At 37.6% G+C, this 18,187-nt stretch overlaps 1 protein-coding gene across 1 annotated transcript; it reads left to right on the top strand.

Annotated features, from left to right (window-relative positions):
- The first annotated feature begins 7,032 nt into the window (after window positions 1-7,032).
- Window positions 7,033-17,747, top strand: tmie (transmembrane inner ear). The gene is made up of 4 exons (XM_075483186.1): window positions 7,033-7,145; window positions 9,268-9,385; window positions 11,412-11,561; window positions 17,404-17,747. Exons 1-4 carry the CDS (start codon window positions 7,035-7,037, stop codon window positions 17,688-17,690), a joined length of 666 nt encoding a protein of 221 aa, XP_075339301.1. The 5' UTR covers window positions 7,033-7,034; the 3' UTR covers window positions 17,691-17,747.
- The last annotated feature ends 440 nt before the right edge of the window (window positions 17,748-18,187 follow it).

The following is an 18,187-nucleotide window of genomic DNA, read 5'->3' as shown; positions in this document are numbered from 1 at the left end:
TCTTTGGAGAGAAGACATACCAGAAAGCTTTCGATTGACTGAAGGCCCTGCGGGGCTGCCAGATATGTATCAAATGTAGAATGTGCGTCGGGAAGGGTGTTGATGGAGCAAATACCTGTCACGGTCCCTTACTGCATCCAATTCCAGAATGAAAAAAAAAAGTTTTATATATTTTCTTTTTCTAAAGCTGCCTGAACAAGAATTCAGATCAAGCAGGTATTGTGAGCTTGTTTCATTTTAACATCATAGTAGTTGATAAGAGCAAGATCGGTATTACCAGCCTTTCATATGCCTTTGAATAATGCTTTCACTGTCTAGTTCTCATGTTACTGTGTTATTTCAGTTAAATTAATTTTACAGCTTAATGCGACTACTCTTGTTGACTTCAGTTATTTAAGAGTGTCATCACCTTCAAATAAATTACATTTCACCAAACAATTTTATTATTGTTTTATGTAGCTGTATTACGCAGAAGGGTGTAGATTTATTCCAAAATGCCCAATAACCCACCAAACCAAACACAAACTTATGTAAACACAGCATACGTAAACAGCCTCAGCTATTTGTCATTCCAGGTTTGAATGACTCCTTTCTCTATCGTTCTCCTCAGAGGTATTCCCTCGTTCTGGACCAATGCTTCCTGCAGACCATTGACTGCATCCAGAAACTAAAGTAAATAGTGGAGCTGTGAACGCAGAGGTTAAAGTTAGCCATCAGTATATGAGGGATCTGTGAACTTTACTCAGGCCAGAAAACGGTTTGTGCCTCTATGAGTCCATTCATCTACCAGTGCCTCTCATTTACATGTAATGGAAAGAAAATAAACAGCGGAGTCCTAATGTGCTCATTTACAGTAAGTAGAAATAAAGTAATAACTTGTTATCTTTTTTGAGACACCAGTCAAGGAGTGATGGTGACAGTCTTATGGTGATCACCGTCTACAGGATGAGTTACTTTTGTTGACAATAATACATAACAAAAAAATGACAGTTAAATGGACAAGTCTGTTTTAGTTTATGATGCAAGTTCTGATGCTATATAGAATGTAAATAAGAACATAATATAATAACATGAAAATCATGCAAATCCTATATGCTGTGGAAAACAGCAAAAATGACATTCTAAACATAATCATTGAGTGAAAATACAGTATATTTGAATTTGATGACAACAACATCTCAAAAAACATAGGACAAGAGCTACAGCAAGATTCAGAGTTGACCCTAACCCCAAAAACAGAGTGAACCTGCATGTGGAGGAATAGCTTTCTTGTAACTGTTTGGATCTAAACGTGAGCATTGTAGAGATGCTTAGTCTGTCAAAAGCAAAGGTGGAGAGGGGCACTATGTTGAAAGACGGTGAAGGAAACGGTTAGATAATAATAATAATAATTAATAATAATAATAATGATTAAGAATAATCATCAGAATGTTCTAAAATGGCAATTTTTAGAATCCAAAAATATCCCTATGCATATGAGAAAAGACATAACTAATATTGAACTGCATCCTGGACTAAAGCAGAAAGGGACCAAGGATCTTGTTATCAGCGTGCAGTTCAAAAGCAAGACTCCATGTGGAATGGGGGTGCTTTAGTTTCCATGACATGAGTAACTTGCTCATCTATGAAGGTACCATTAGTACTGAACAATATCATCCGATATATACGTGCTGCCACACAAATGATGTCTTTTTCAGGGGAGGTCTTGCTCAGTTTTTGTAAGATTGTGTCAAACCACATTCCTTAAGTATTATAATAGCATTTCTGGTTGCTATACTGCTTTTCCTGCACTCTAGAGCTGTTACCTACCAACCAAAAACTCACTTCCGCTATCAGAGAAGAAAGGCACGCTGTAAGCACATTTACACAATGTGCATAAGCAGATAAAGCAATAATCGGTTGTGTCACGTGTGGATCTACTTTCATTGGAGCTGCGAGAGGACACAAACAGAAGGGAGTCTGCTGACTGTCCCTTCGAGGTGGAAGGAGCACGAACATGGGGGCATGTTCCTTCACTAACGAAGTTGTTTAATAAGTCCCTTAGCACGTGCTGACACAATGGCATTGACATTTTGCTAACGAAAAAGATCCTGGCCGGTAAGATCAACAGCATATCTGGAGATGAGCACCACTGACAACAGGCTTTTGATTTTTCTAGTTTTACCTTTATGTGATAGCATGCAGTGGTAAGGGACAGAGATAATAAGGAGAAAAAAAGGGAGATGACAGTAGCTGAGGCACCACAACACCCCAGGAGACTGGTTATTGCTCAAGGAAATACTGTGTAGGCTATATGCATTTAATGAATGTAAATGAATGAATATTTTTTTTGACACAGCAGTCACATCCACTTATGAAAATTTAATGAGTCTTTCCAAGTTCACATATTGTAGCTTGATGCAGTGTACCATTGACTTCCCTCAAAGATTATTAGACCAGATTAGAGACAAAAAAGATGTTTTTTAAGTTTTTTTTTAATCAAGTAAAACATGGATGGATATTTTATATCTGCCAACTACTAAAAACTCAGCAAGTGATAATAAAGTATTTCTTAAGGAGCTGATTTTTGACACCAAAGATTGGCTATAATTTGGTAAAAAGCACGCTTAATAAAAGTACTCTTATTAGCAAGTATGGAGGGATGCAAAGAATATTTCTTGCGGTTTTCTCCACAAATGCATCATGGTGAAGAATAATCGGAATATAGAATGATGATTGCTGATATGCAAGTTTGAGATTGAAAATGGGCTGTGCTGTTGATGTACATATATCTAAATGAGAAGACACTGAATGACAAGTGCAAGCACTAATTAAACTGAATAACAGTGGGAGTAGAATCAAATGTAGGCTTTAAACGTAACATTCAGTTAGATTACATGGGTGAAAGTGGCATGTGCCAGGATAACATGAGGGGGGCAGCTAATGGTCAAGTGTAATGTCTAGTGTTGTCCAGCAGAACAACTAACTTGGATAGGAAGCCATTTCCTCGTCCACGCCCTAAGTGAAAGATTTACTGCTTTCCCTGTGTTCTCCCTGCTGATTCCTGGTATTAATGGCTCCAAGTGTGTTTCCTCTGTGCTACAGAGTCTTACTCAGCAGAAAGCCATGTAAGATGAAAATGTCAAACACTTATGGACCCTTTGAGTATTTTGACCTTCTGTGTTTGAGTTTCCGACACGAAACATGTTGCTTTTAATCTGTTTTCGACTAACAGGAATTCCAACACAAAATATGAGAAAAATGCCCTTGAATATGTGACGTTATGGTATCACTTATTTATGATGGATAGCATTCATATTTTTCTAACAAAACTTACTTTTTGTCAGTGTGTATTCAGTTATGAAAAATCACTCAGACTTACCACTCTCATTGTTTTTAGATTAAAACATACAAATTTGTGTTTCTCAACACCTAGACCTGAGCAAGTAGCATGAAAGGCTGCCTATTATAATGGTAACACCTCTAAAGGTTGGGCTCAGACTCAAATGTTTACAAGAATTGCTTGAGCTCACACAAGGAGCTCCAGATCTGCAGTAATCTAATACTAATAAGTATTTAATACTTCAGAAGTAGCGTAAGAAAACTGGGTAACACAATTTTACAGGCTTTTCTCAAACTACTTAGACAAAAGTTCAATGCCAATAACAAACAAACAAAATATATTAAAAAACACAGACACATACACCCCAAATTAAGAACAAAACTTTGTGCAAACATATCACAGCAAGCGATACAATACAGCCTTTTGTATGCCACAGGATGCATGTGATCTAATTGATAAAGCACTGGTATTGAGATTGCACATAACAACTCAAACAAAAGCCAACAGCTGGGAGCTATTTCTGCACAGATGCAGACAAGAGTCGCAATTAACAAGAAAAACCCTCAGGCTGGGGCTTCTAGCTGCTACACCACAATACAATTCTCCTTGATCAGAATAAGAAAAGTCAGATTTCAGTGTGCTGCATATGATTTTCATCCACAAATAAGAATATTATAGATTGCTCCAATTTTCATACATGTTTTCACCAGGATGTTTTGATTGTCTGCAGAGTATAAAGTTAAAGATAAAATCTACTTTTTAAGATTTTAAGAAAGATTAGTGTACTGCTTTGCTAAATTTTAGGGAGAAAAACACAATATGTGCAGAATACAGTAGTTTTCTGGCCACAAAATGGAATTTGAGGTTGGTGTGGCTTGGTGATTGAACAGTGGAGGTCAAGTTAAGGCCCCGAAGAACAAAAAACTTTCCAAGAGAACTGGATGTGGAATTCTTTTAAAAGCCTAATCTACTCAAGGAGACCCGCTCAAGGATTTAGCAGACTCTGGAGTGGTGGTACACTGTTCAACTGTATAGCCTCACGTGCACATGTAACTTTCACTGAAGAGTTATCATATCAACACTTTCCCTTAATCCTAACTAAAACAGAGAGTCAAAGGTTTGTTAAGGAGGATCTAAAGAAGTCTGGGGTACTTTAGAAACAAGTGCTTGGGCTAATGAGGTTAAAACTGTGTTTTGTCCAGAATTAACAGAACTAAGGTACGTTAGGAAAAAAAATCGATGAAAGATTTTGTGCATGAATGAATAAATAAATAAGATCAATGTCATGACATAATGTGAAATAGCTACATGCTCCATAGTGCATCTTAGTTTCCCAATTAAGGCTCAGAAATTGTGCTGTGATTCCATTTTTCTTACTCTGTTTGCTGCACAGTTGCAGTAAAGTCTTGATTCATCAGCCTGCGAAAGCCGTTCATCAGCACAGCGTGTCCAACATGTCCATAAGTATTCTTATATGTGCCGTCATCTTTTCCATGTATCACTGACTTGGCCACAAATGCTTGTTCAGGGATGCACAGGGGTGAATCAGTCATGTTTTGGGCTCACGTTGCAACCATTGGCATAGGGAGCATTTAATGGAGGCTGGAAGAGTGGGTTCAACTGAATGCCAGCAAATTCATGAAGCAAATATCACACCCTTTGTAAAAAGTCTGAGGTTGAGAAAAGGACATGTTCTTAACACACTCTTAGTTGGCTACCGAAAGCATAAGCTGCTGTCCTTGTTTAACAGGGTGTTAGAACTAACCACGCAGGCAATGTTTGTGGCAAAGTTTGTGATGAGTCAATGTAATTTTTCATTGATACAGCAGTACATACTAAACTGAAATTGTGGCTGGACATGAACAATGGCAGCAGATGACGTGTTAGTGGATAAGTGACCTTAAAAGACAATATGACAATATGTTCTGTTGCCTGTGAAAACTAGAGTTTAATGGAATACAGCTCCAAAACAAAAAACATTGATTCATGGAAAGTAACAAAGTATGCTTACTCAAGCACAGAATCAAAAGCTTGTGTAATCAATATGTTATATTAACAATTGATCAGTTAAATGTGTGTACTGCGAAAGGTATTAGTCACGGTGAATAACCTGCAGAGAATTATCTCCTGCTATTTGGCCCCCACCCGCTCCATGGCATTTTAACATTATTTTTATTTCTCTCCTCTTATCTGTGATTTTATGACACAGGAAGCAGCTGTTTTCAGAGAAAAAAGATAAATCAACCACTGGTATACAGTGCCTGCCTGCTCAGCAGTAAAGTACAGAAAAATACAGCAATAGACCAGCTGAATCTACAGTAGCTGAACACTCAGCAACAAAAGAGCCTGATTCCCCTCTCAGGGTTTTGCTGGCAGAATAAAACAGAGCTGCAAGAACGAGAACTACTGAACTTACATCCACAAAGTGGCCAGTGACAAACCTGACAGCTTTTAAAGCAAAACTGCCTAAAATGTTCACAAATGTGCAGGCAGATGAGTAAATAAAAGAGAAGTTAGAATTATTGATTTTCATAGTCACAGGATCTGGTGGCTATGTTTAGCTCTGTTAGGGCTTCTGTTTTGCCGATATGTTTGGTTCTACATTTCCCCTTAGCAGGAGGAGTCACTGCAAATCAATTCAGTGTTGCTCTGGGTCATCACCTTTGACTTGTCACAAAACATCTCTGTCCTGACGGAAGCGGACTCTTCCAGAGTGACAATGACCCCATCCGTGGGGCATATGGGCACACTGAATGTTTTGATAAAAATAAAAATGACGCAAATCATACGCTGTGCTTTTTGCAATCATCAGACCTCGATCCCTTTGACGTCTGCGACACAGTCCTCTCTACCACCATCACCTAAATACCAAGTGAGGGAATACCTTTCATAATAAGATCCCAATAGGGGACATGCTTTTACTTTACATATTTTTTTTCAATTGTTTCGAATGAGTAATTTTTCATGAACAGAATGGGTTTGATTTATTCAAAAAACATTAATTACTGGAAAACTACTAGAAGACGTTCTGAAACAAGAGCAGCCAGAGGAAACTGGAAATGATTTTACAGAGCTGAAAACAAGTGACTGCAGCCAACACAGTTTGACTTCAGTTTTTTTTTTTTTCTTGGGCAAGTGCCCATTGAAAACATTGGACTCAGCAGCAGCTTGGCTTATCATATTTTGCCACCCTGAAAGGATGAGGCTGTGAGGATTTTTACACTCCAGCTCTCTGAGGCAATAAACAGGATGACTCACAGCTATTTGCTGTACTGTCCCTGCACAGGCCAACCTCATCATGGTCAACTGCGCTTCCCATCCCCCTCTCTGAGTTAACTGCCAGTCCATAGTAGGACGAGCTGGCTGTAAACCACACCAGGTCTGTTAATTAATTAATGTAGCCTAACTGCAGGGTTGGCTCCTTCCCTTGTTGTGGAGCAGCTCTCAGCTGGCTGCAGTGGTAAATATGTTTTTTGGTTACTGCAGAGTTTTGGTAGAAAGGCAACAGATATACTCAAAGAAAAGCAGACATTTGTGGATGGGAGGAAGCCTTCAGCACCACACTCACTATTAATCACCTTTAGGGCCATTGTGGTCCTGTCCTGTAAACGGCGCCAGTGCAGGCAGGCAGGCAGACAGAGAAAGAAGAAGAGAGCAGAAGGAAGAGGGGAAGAGGGGGCAGGGTGGCTGCAGGGAGAAAGAGGGGGAAAGAATGGTTGGGGAACTGCCTGTATGCCCACCTCAGCTCCTACTGCGGGGCTGGGGAGCAGTGCTGCTGTCTCAGTGCTTGTCCTCCGTGTTCTCCCAGGTCCCGGATCCTGAGGTAAGAGTCTAACAGCTCGCCATGTCCTCCACAGGTTCCTCTCAGAATATCCCAAGGGTTTTCTTGTGTTAGTTGAAGGTGGCTCGCTGCGTTTCAAGCCTGTATGAATGTGATTTTTGGCATTTGATTGATTGCCAGAGTTGCTGCTTGCCTTAACAATAAGAACAGGGAGAAGATGTGTTACAAACCTGATGGATTATGTGTGCTGATGTGGAGAAGTCAAGCCGTACAAATGTGACTAGTCTTGGTACGACGAGCTGTTGTTTTGCTATTTAGGTGAATAGAACTGATTTATATTTAGTAAAACGCCACTTCTGTCTTGAAACAAAGCAAAATAGCAGCTGAAAGACATTTGCATAATGTTGCTTTTGAAACTAGCCAGTTTTCACAGATCTGTGTGTGAACTTGAGGGGAATATAGAATTTGACTGACAAAACACATTATTCTTATTAAACTGAATTGAGTCACTAGTTGCAGTAATAGTTTAAAGCCACATTAGAGTCAAACATTAGAAACAAACCAGCAATGCATACAAACAAATGGCATGCTCAATGAATAAATGGGAGAATAAATTGGCAGTAATGCCATGCATGTCTTTTTATTTATGCATACAAAACCCCACTTGGCAGGTATCCACATCCATAGAACTTTGATGCGCAACAAACAGGCTTTTAATAGAAGATAAGAGGAAGAAACATCTAGAGACGGTCCTACTGTGACTGCTCACATGGTGCCTTCATTGCTTCCAAAAATGGAAGAACTGAAGTTTGAGCTAGTGATAAAGGATGCTTAATGGATACACTGATTAAATGTAGGCCTGATTTATGTTATGCATACAGTTCATTTTTGATGGTAAACAAAACAATAGAGGTCATAAAACTTGGATTTTAATTTCAGTCAAATTATTTACTTGCAGAATATAACCTGTGCACAGGTTATTAGTCTAGTTATGAATTAATAATTGATCCTTTACTTTCCCAGTTAAATTAAAAAACCATGTGTACATTTCTCTCTTTTTAGTTAAGTCAATTCCAGGTCCTTAATTAGAATCCAGAGGATATCTGTAGAGAAACAAAAGAAACAAACAAACCAAACTTCCATAATTAACAATTATTTAAATCAAATAAAATTAAATAAACTGGAAACAATAAGATAAGATGAAATACAATGAAAATAAAATCCTTCTGCTCTTGTACAGATTGCCTGATCTCTCATTACATTGTTTATTTATTTGCTCTCCTTCACAAGACCTGAGAGAACTTCGGCTTAGGGTCGAAAATGTCGATATTTGTACTCACCTCAGTCCTCAGTGTTTACGTTACTGTCATCTCCCTGTTAGCGTTATCAGTAAAGACAGCAAATGCAATAAGTTTCTATTTTTGAATCCACTGACTGTTGTTTTATGAAATAAAGTATAGAGTTTCATCCGCAACCTTGTACCATCCAAACAAGCAATCAATATGCAGTTGACAGGGAAAAATCCCCTTGACAATTTTATCTGAAAAGTGATGCTCTGCTGGCTTTGGTAGCACTGATCAAAGCCACTGATCTAATATGAAGTCACACACATACTGTACATAAATTTTTTATTCTTATTGTTCCCCATCCCTGGGGATGCCTATTTTGAAATGTTTGTTGCGTGAGTCTTATTGACAGAGATTTGCACAGCAGAGAACTAAAATAATTTTATAGGACATACCAGAACGGTCTGGAAAGCAGCTTTCTTTGGATCATACAGTCTAGTAGCAAGCTCATGGTCTGTGGCACTCTGCTGCAGAGGAGTAAAGAGATTTGCATGTACAAATTAAGGTACAAAAGGAAAATAAAAGACCAGTCAGTTCACTTCTCTTTTGAACGTCAGCGGGGTGACATTTTCTTGGCTTAGCTTGAAAGATTAAGTTTACAAGCACGACAGATAACACCGTTATTATAAATAAAAGAAAGCATCATTTTAATCACTTCCTCTTGTCGTCTGAAAGATATAGAAGTAACTGAAAGTCCTTACACAATGACTTCACTGACACACTGCACCGAGTGTAAAGTGTCTCAAATAACTTAGCTTAACCCTCACGTGAAATGAAGCATGACTTCCTCTAAGATTTGTCTCTCTTCCCCCCCACAGCTTCTACCCACAGATCCCCCAAAGAAGCCAGACCCTGTCACTTCAGAGACCGTTGTGTTCTGGGGGCTTCGGTTATGGCAGGTCATTGGCATCTTTGCAATGTTTGCTTTGGCAGTTGGTCAGTATGTCTTATGGAAGCATTTTGCCATTACCTTTACAAACTTTTTCATAACACTGACAGCGATCGTGAGAATTAACTGCAGGCTAAAACATGTGCTTAATTATATGCCATTAAGCAACATGTGATATCACTAGAACTAACAAAACTAGTATTACTGTATGTTAGGAACGACCGGGTTCATATCCCTGTCCTGAGTAATTCATCTGCATAGAAGCAGATGGCACAAGGACACAGAGACACTCATTTGCCTTTCATCATACTGGCATTTAGACTAAATGAAAAAATACTGGCCAATTTCACTAAAACTGGACCAACAGTTGTGCAGTGCACTAAAGCACATCCGGTTTACCAGAGGTGATTCCTCATCTGTTACAGAATTAACAAGTAAATCTTGGTTGTTGTTTAAAATGAGAGAAACTATTTTCTTAGTGGCGTTTTTAGCTGAATGTTTTTTGTTATTTTTGACTATATTTGCCCATTTAGTCTTGCAAGTTGAAAATTTTGAATTATTTATATAACTTGGATATATTTCAGTAAACAACTGAAATATATCCGAATATATATATGAAATATATACTGAAATATCAGAAATTGTATCAGTGTCCAAAAAATGTCCAACACCAAGTGTAAATACCTGCCCCAGATAGTTTGTTGTTGAGATATTTTACTTCCAAAAATGAGCCATGATTTTCAGTGTGTAACATTCAACTGGATAAGTGATCATTTGTCGCTCTCTGGTGACCCTGGATCAAGGACGAGAGAGCTAATTGATAAAGCTGCAAAATTCAATGGTAGCCTATAAAAAAAAAACCTACACTGATCAACTGACTCTCCAAGTAGGTTATAGACTGTGACATTTTGGGCTACGAAAATATAGAAAAAGAAAGAGAGTGAGCAAGAAAAGAAGAGTGTTTTTTTTCATGTTTGTACTGCATAAATTGATATGGAAAATATTACGCGATTAAACTTTAATGCTCTTTCTGGGAATGCAATGAAACTGAAGCAAATTTGTGGCACTGAGCATGTTAACTCTTTTGCACAAATGGTAGGCAGCGTTCAGATGACAGTGGATTCAATCGACTCTTCAGAGCATTGTTCAAGTAAATCAGCTTGCTGTTATTCTTTTTCTGTTGTATGTAAACATGGCTGTGCCTCAAGTTTCCACCACAAAGTTGGTTTCTGCAATCATTGTGATAGTAGAAACTATGCGAGGGAGAGTGTCAGAAGACAGATTGTTAGTCTGAACAAAGAGGAGCTTTTTCAGTATCAAATTATGGCTAGACTGAAGGCCTCTTAGGGGACTCTGAAGCGCTTTGTAGAAAATTAATCACTTGTATCTATCAGGCAGAACAAAAGTGTCCACACCATCAGAAGATTGGCAGTTCAAGCTTTTTCCATTGAGAGATGGAAGAGCAACTTTATCAAAGATACAACATTTTCCTATGAAGGACAAAAGAATCAGTAAGACCACTGTTGTAGTCTTTCCTTTGGCTAAAATACATCAGCATCACTGGCCTTAAAAAAATCTGTGTTCATTGATATAACTTAAACAATGACATAATAAAAAGAATATGAAATAAGGCAAGGCTCTTTTGTGGGGTTTTAATAAAACAATAAAGCATGGTGAAATACTTGCACTGACTCAACTGACCAAGGGGGAGTATCACTCTCTTGTTGGTCTTGAATCCTTTAATATGAATCTTAATTAATAATCATTCATACTCCAGCAGGATAATAAACCCAAACAGTTTTTTTTTTTTTTTATTATTATTATCTAAGCTGTTTGAAGACCAAATAAGACCAAGGACTCCTCACTTTCACTGACTTTACTTTTTTTGTTGAATAAAATAAAAGATTAAAACTTTAGATTTATTCTGAACTCATTATCTGAACTAGGTGTCTCACACATTTAAACACCACATTTTTGTACATATTTTCTTCACTAAGATGCTGCAATTTGATAACGTCCCTTACTTAGATGATCTCATCATATCTCTGTTTTTTTTTCCCCCGTCTCTTTCAGTTATCACACTTTGTTGTATATTCAAATGCCGAATCCCAAGAACCAAAAAGGAAATCGAGGCCCGGCATGCACAAAGACTGGCTGCCAAGAAATATGCCAACACATTGGAGACAGTGCCACCTCTGAATGAGCTCACTGAAGTCCCAGGATGTAAGTATCCCTTGCTAAAATCTTTCAAATATTCATACAACTAAACTGGACGGGTAAGCAAGCAGGGGGCTTTAACTTTTATGTTGACAGTGGCGTTGTTCAGGAATTGTTTGGCTGGTTTCTTCTCACACCCCTGCATCTTAAGCTTTAAATGTTGGAGTTTCCAGTTGGGAAATCATGAGATGAATGTTTGATAATTTCCCCGCACAATCATCCAACAAAATCAATGATGAGGAAACAGTTCATTGTGCTTCTCAGAGTTATATAAAGAAATCATATTCGTGAGAAAGGTTAAGAGTTCGGGTGTCTTCTACTTATTTTCTAGCTTTCTTCAATTTTCAGTATATCTTCTTTTTATCTTACAAAACTTGCCACACTTGGTTAAATTCTTCTGCTGCCTTTTATGCTCTGTTTTTCCAATTCCCCTCTCTCTTTCTCTTTTCTTTTTTTCTCTTCCCTTCTCTTCTCTTCTTCCAGCTAACCCTGACACCTCTGCAGTACAGACAGTATCCGAGCAAGTCTCAACTCAAAGCGCAAACAGCAGCAATCTCTCAGTAGCTAGGGTCAACGAGGAGCAACCCGACTCTCACACTTTGCCAGAGACGGAATGACGCTTTTCCCCTTTTTATCTGCTCTCATCTCCCTTCAGACATTTCTCTTGGGCTATTTCACTTTACAAAACATAGCTTACAAAAGGGGCAGCCGCTCTTAAAGTCCCTTTCATATAGATGTGTTACACGTTTAATTCTTTTGTCCGCTATGTTACAGAGTATAGGATAATTACAACCAAATTGAAAAACAAATCACGTTCAGCTGCTCACCAGATCACTTTGAAATGTTACCCATGAAGAAAGCACAATCTGAAACATTCAGACTTCCCTTGATCATAAAGAACTGTGACTGAGTATATTAGAAAATTAAGCTTTTACATGTGGCTGCAGAATACACATTGTGCTGCTTTTGCAAAGGTGTGCTCTTTAGGGCAGCTGGACTATTGTAGTTTGCACTTTTGTATTTTGTGAGCCTCTCTTCTTCCTTATATGATAAATGATTTATATCTTACCAAATTCATATATGCATGATAATTTTGAGAGCAAGTAAAGTTTCTAGGAAATTATAGGAAGAGATAAATTTGCTATTACAATCAGGAGTGCAAAATATTATGCATGCAGCACTCCTCATTTTTAACGTTTCCCTACCTGTCTGTTTGCTCTCCTAAGACAAGCTTTGAAAGAAGCAAATTGCTCACACTGCTGTTAGTGTAAATGAATGATCGCCGCTGTCAGCACAGCACTTAAATGTTCTTATTCTTCTTTGCTGCGTTACCTTTTGTGTATCTGAAGCATCTTCACTGCTTGACTGTGGCTTTGTGGAACGACGTTAATCTTGGCTCTTTATCTCCATGTTGTATTGTCATGTCCAAACATTCAATCTTTGATTATTGTGAAAAGAATTAAGGAAGATTATACGCTGAACTAGTGACGAGTTCTTGCACAATAAATGATTCAGACAAGATTTGCTTTTGCAGGGGAATAAAAACAATATGATGAAGCAACTGTTGCGAGAGCATGCTTGTCTCCTCATTCTCTAGTGTCATCACAGAAAGATGATCTAATATGCATGAGGGTGAATACTCATCTGTTGAACTACATAAGCAATTAACCATGTGGCTAGGAGAGGGACTGAAGGGGAGGCACACTGACTGCAGCCATAATGAAAAAGTGAGCAGTTGATTTCAGCCCAAAGCTCAATACAATCTACACTCTACTGTTTGTCTCGTGATTACCTAAGAAGGAGGGCGACATAAATGTATTTTTTTTTCTTTCTTAAAGTGAGTGAGGACTTGATTATGCAGAAATGTTCTTCCAAAGTAATCAGTAATTCTGCTGGAAAAAGATGACCTGAATTCCAAAAGTTACAGATGACATGCTTCCTTAATATTTCAAGCAATATCACTTTTTTTATTCACATCCTTAATAGTGCTGTATGTTAGAGAAAGAAAAGGGACCAAAGCAGCACTTTGGGGCATGTTTTCGATATTTGTAAAGCTTGTGTCGCAGCCTGTAAATGCTTTTTGTTGCTAGAAAATAGTCTTTTAGGTTTTGTTGTTGTCTTTTTTCACGCCAATTTCTTGCAGGAGAACTGTATTTTGAGCTCTTTTGACCGTCTTGCGTACACTTGCACGCCACTGTCTTTTTTTTTCTTCTTTTCAGTCAAACAAGACTTTTTATTTTCATCTTTTTATTTTCAAAATTTTCTTGGTTTCTCAGACCTAGATTTGTGGACTGACACAGTTCCTGTTGCCCGCCATTTCGTAATCTTATTACAGCCTGGCAGGCATAAAACATTGCAATCTTCTCATGCTTAATTATTTGAAATTTCCGAGTGTTGGCTTTTGCTTGAATGAACTGGTGGCTGGTGACTGCTGAGGAGGAAGTTAGAGGAGCATAAAGCTTTGAAATGTATATCCCTTGGCCTCGTCTAATGATGATTGTGAACAAGCCTTAGCTATAACAAGCTCCCTGAGTCAAGAACTTGAGAAAAAGATTTTGAGAACCTTAAACTTTTCTGTTTGGCCCCTTTCTCCTTTTCATTTGAAAAACTGTATAAAATTAAAACAATACCCCTGTCTAGATTTAAATATTAAGCTTTAAAGTCAGTCCGTTTGAAGATGAGTGAATCATCTTCCGATTTAGCTGTAAAGTAAAAAAAAAATCTGATGAGAGGTGCCCACATATTTGCATGCCACTGTAAATGTTACAAACGAGGATCAAGAAATGCCAACGAAGCTATCACATTAAATCTGTTTTGGACGTTCAAAATTTGAGGTGCTTTCAGTTATGCAATGAATCAGAACTAAGTCAGAAGTGTAAAAGGAAAAACTCATATTTTTGTTATCGTTTGTTTATTTTTAACATTCAACATTAAAAATGTCTTCCTGCATTTGAATATATCCAGCTGTTAAAAGTATCTTGAACAAAACAGTGGAAAGATAACGAGCCTAGTTAGCAATTTCTGTTGTTGGGGGGAAAAAAAAGTCACAAAGGTTTAGTCCCTATCTGCTTTCACTCTCTCTCCATCCTCCTCACAAGGACTCACACCCTCAAGGAAATACAGGGACTGGAAATAAAGAGCTGTGAAACCTTTCCACCAATTTGGTACTTTCACTTATCCTCCATCAGCTCTGTCAAGACCTGCTGCTTCCAGAGTACAATTTGCATAGTTTCGAGAAGCTGAATGTTACCAAGAGTTACATCAAATATATATCACACACATCTATCCCCTACACATTGGAATTGGTGGCAGTAAAGGTGGTGTGAGGTTCATATAAAACTGATGACTAGAGAACATATTTTAATGAGGTGCCCAGCCCTGTCCCACGATAGCGAATGCAAGGAATGCAAAGAGTTTTTGATTGCAAAATAAAACATCACCAATCCAAAAGTTATCTCAGACATAACTAAAATGTATCAAACTGACACGCATTTGGGTTCAAAATCCTGCCTTCATTCAGCCCCCAGCAGAAACAAGCTTTAACCTGATGTAGTGATGCAGCAGCTCCACGTGTTTTCTGAAAATGAGACTGATATTTAATTAAAGAGAGAAGGGGAAAACAAAAGAGGAGCAACGGGCGAAAGAAAAAAGGGCATGAGGAAAAGAGTGGAAGGCAGTTTCAGAGTTCTGTCAAAACACAAACATAATGATTATATTAAGTCAGTCATATTCACCAAAAAAAAAAAAGAAGAATTAAAGTTTACTTTAACCCCCTCAGGCAACTTTTGACATTTGGTCTTCCTTTCTTGGCTTGGTGTATCTGAGCTTTAGGGTAATGTTTGTTACTTGAAAAATAAAGGCTAATTCACAAGAGTTTGCAACTGTGTAATTTGTCAGCATTGCAGGGAGTGTAAACCAAATATGTTTAAAAAAATCATTGATACGTATAATCATATTGCCTCCCTTTCAAGAAAGCTCAATGTCTTTATCGCTTCATTGCATCATGATGCTAAATTTAAAACAATAAGGGCTTAATCATCTTTAAAAAGCAAAAAATAAAAGATGGAAGTTGTTGGAGGAGATGGTCCGTATGGCTATTGAGCTGGCTGAGTTTGTATACAGCTCGGCAGACCGAGTGTTGGACTTTTAATCAGAATATTCAAGCAGAATACTAGTTATTGTGTTAGCATTTTTAGTAAAGTTAATTTAAGCCTATTATTCAATTTAGTTTCAAAGAGGCATTTTGATGAAGAAATGCAGTCCACCACATAAAAAGGGTATAGTTAAAAGAATTGGAATACCCAGGGAATCTAAAGCATAAGCTATATGGATAAGACGTAGACTTTGTATCTGTCTGATGTTCAAACACTTCATTTTTCAATTTAGCTTAAGGCAAATGTAACAAGGGCTTTAATATAGCAATGTGAAAAACATTAATCTTATATCTATGTCCATGGATGGCAATATTAAACATATTCAACCGGGTGAAATGTATAAACTCTCATCTGAGGTTGGTAAATGATATGTCATCAGCATATACCACCATCATATATTGATCACCATTAATTTAGCATCATTTTGACAAGGGAGACATCTTAACCCATAAAAACCCAGTCGTATTTTTCCTTAAAAAGAAAAAAACATTACTTTTCTGAAAAAATTCTCAAGTACCACCACCAAGTCTCAAAGATCTGTAATGTTAAATGTGTTACAATGCCCGATTTTGGCAAATTTGTTTTAGTTTCAATCATGGGTCCTTATAAGTTTTTATTTGGAGGATTCATTTGTCAAATGGTAAAGACACAGCTGAGAGCTTGGATGTTCTTTAGTTTGGGAGAAGATTCAAAGGGTATCCGTTTTTTTTGCATATGCTGTCATTAGAGGGTGTATGGGAGGTTCTCTGAGGTCATTCAAGAGATTCAATGAACTCATTTGACTATTACTACCTGTCAGTCGTAGTTGGCCCCATATGTGCCTACAATTGCTCTGCGATTTTCTTCGATCCTTCTCAAGGGCTTTAATGAGGTGATCATTTTACTTGAGAAGAGCTAAACGGGAGATTCTAATTTTGTACATGAATATTAACGGCTCATTAAGTGATTTACTGCACTTATAGATAAATAAATAATGGGCCACCCAGGAACAAATTCCTGAGTCATCTTTTTGACTCTGGTTCTGATGCCAGTTAACTGACTGTGCTATCTAACTGTGTTAATGGCTGTAGATATTGCATTAAAAAAATCGATCCAGCTTGAACATGATCAAACACTTCTTTTGCTGGGTTTAGGAAAAAAAGGAACCAAAGTTACATTTCGGTGTTCTTTTACCAGATTTACAATCACATGTTTAAAATTTGAAATGTAGTAAAAACTGAATTTTTCCGACTATTTTTTATATTCTACTCAAGTACAAATACTTTTATTAGCCTTAGTAAAAACGAACTAGAATATTTCCAAAGAAAAAACTGTATACAAGCCTAAGTAATGTGTTTTTAATATTTATCCTTAAATAAACTCTCATTTTCATGAGTTTTTAATCTTCACTACCTCTAGCCTCTGTCTCCTAAATGGACAACCATCTCTGTATTAAAAAGAGAAACATTGTCTCTCATTTCTCACCAATGGAGTGCACTTTAAACAATCCCATTAAAATAAGAACTGGATCATGCTTATTAGGGCAGTTAAAACAAGCTATACCTTCCTGACATGCAATGTACTTAACATGCATGCAATATACGCAACATTCTGTTGAATTCAATTTTCCCTTCCAATTACCATCACTGGCAGGACTCTGATGATACACTGATGCTGCTGGAAAGTCTATAACCTTCTTTCTTGTTTTTGTGCAGCTGCAAAACCAGAAGTAAAGGAGGAAGTGACAACTGTGTCTGGGAAGGTGGATGCTGAAAAAGGAGAGAAGAAAACCAAGGAGGGCAAGAAAGAGGTCAAGAGTGCCAAAGAAGGGAAGGGAGATGAAAAGGATGGATCAACAAAGAAGAAGGCTGAAAAAGGTGAAAAGGGAGCACCCAAGAAAGAAGCTGGTGACGGAAAAGGGAAGAAAAGTGATAAAGGGGAGAAGAGTGAAAAAGGAGGAAAAGGTGGCGCTAAAGGTGGGGGCAAAAAAGCTCAGAAGTGAACTCGTACCCACTTGTGAGCCCTGAAATTGATTATTTCATATTATTTACAGCGAACATTACAGGTGCTTTTTTGTACAATATTCTATTTAAAATAAAATGAACATTTCAAAGAAAATCTGTCACTTGTATTTTTGTTTTAGAGGCAAAGTCATACAAAAAGATCAATTTTGAGTGGAATTATGTATTTATTGTCTTATTCACAATTCACTGATGAACAAAAGAAATCAAGAACATTTTATGCAAAGTTTACACTGATTTCTACAACATGCCTCCACCACAATGGAGTGAAGAGAAATAGAGAAGTGTCTTAACAAACACAGCCCACATACTGCACACTAGAATAAAGCATTAAGACTAATGTTGGCTCCACTGAGTACATTTCTGCACAAGATAAATAAATGACATAAAACACACTTTATACTCCCATAAGAGGTATCTGAAACAATGAAATACAACATTAGCTCTATGGTTATTGGCCTTATTGTACACTTGATTC

The sequence above is a fragment of the Odontesthes bonariensis genome, chromosome 14 (genome assembly GCF_027942865.1).
Source record: "Odontesthes bonariensis isolate fOdoBon6 chromosome 14, fOdoBon6.hap1, whole genome shotgun sequence".
Taxonomy (NCBI): domain Eukaryota; kingdom Metazoa; phylum Chordata; class Actinopteri; order Atheriniformes; family Atherinopsidae; genus Odontesthes; species Odontesthes bonariensis.
This window is presented reverse-complemented; position numbering and strand designations above follow the sequence as displayed.

Excerpts from the sequence above, each read along its gene's own strand:
- tmie (XM_075483186.1), top strand. The coding sequence starts at position 7,035 with ATGGTTGGGGAACTGCCTGTATGCCCACCTCAGCTCCTACTGCGGGGC. Across the intron at positions 7,146-9,267 it reads CCCAGGTCCCGGATCCTGAG|CTTCTACCCACAGATCCCCC; the intron begins GTAAGAGTCTAA and ends TCCCCCCCACAG. Across the intron at positions 11,562-17,403 it reads GCTCACTGAAGTCCCAGGAT|CTGCAAAACCAGAAGTAAAG; the intron begins GTAAGTATCCCT and ends GTTTTTGTGCAG.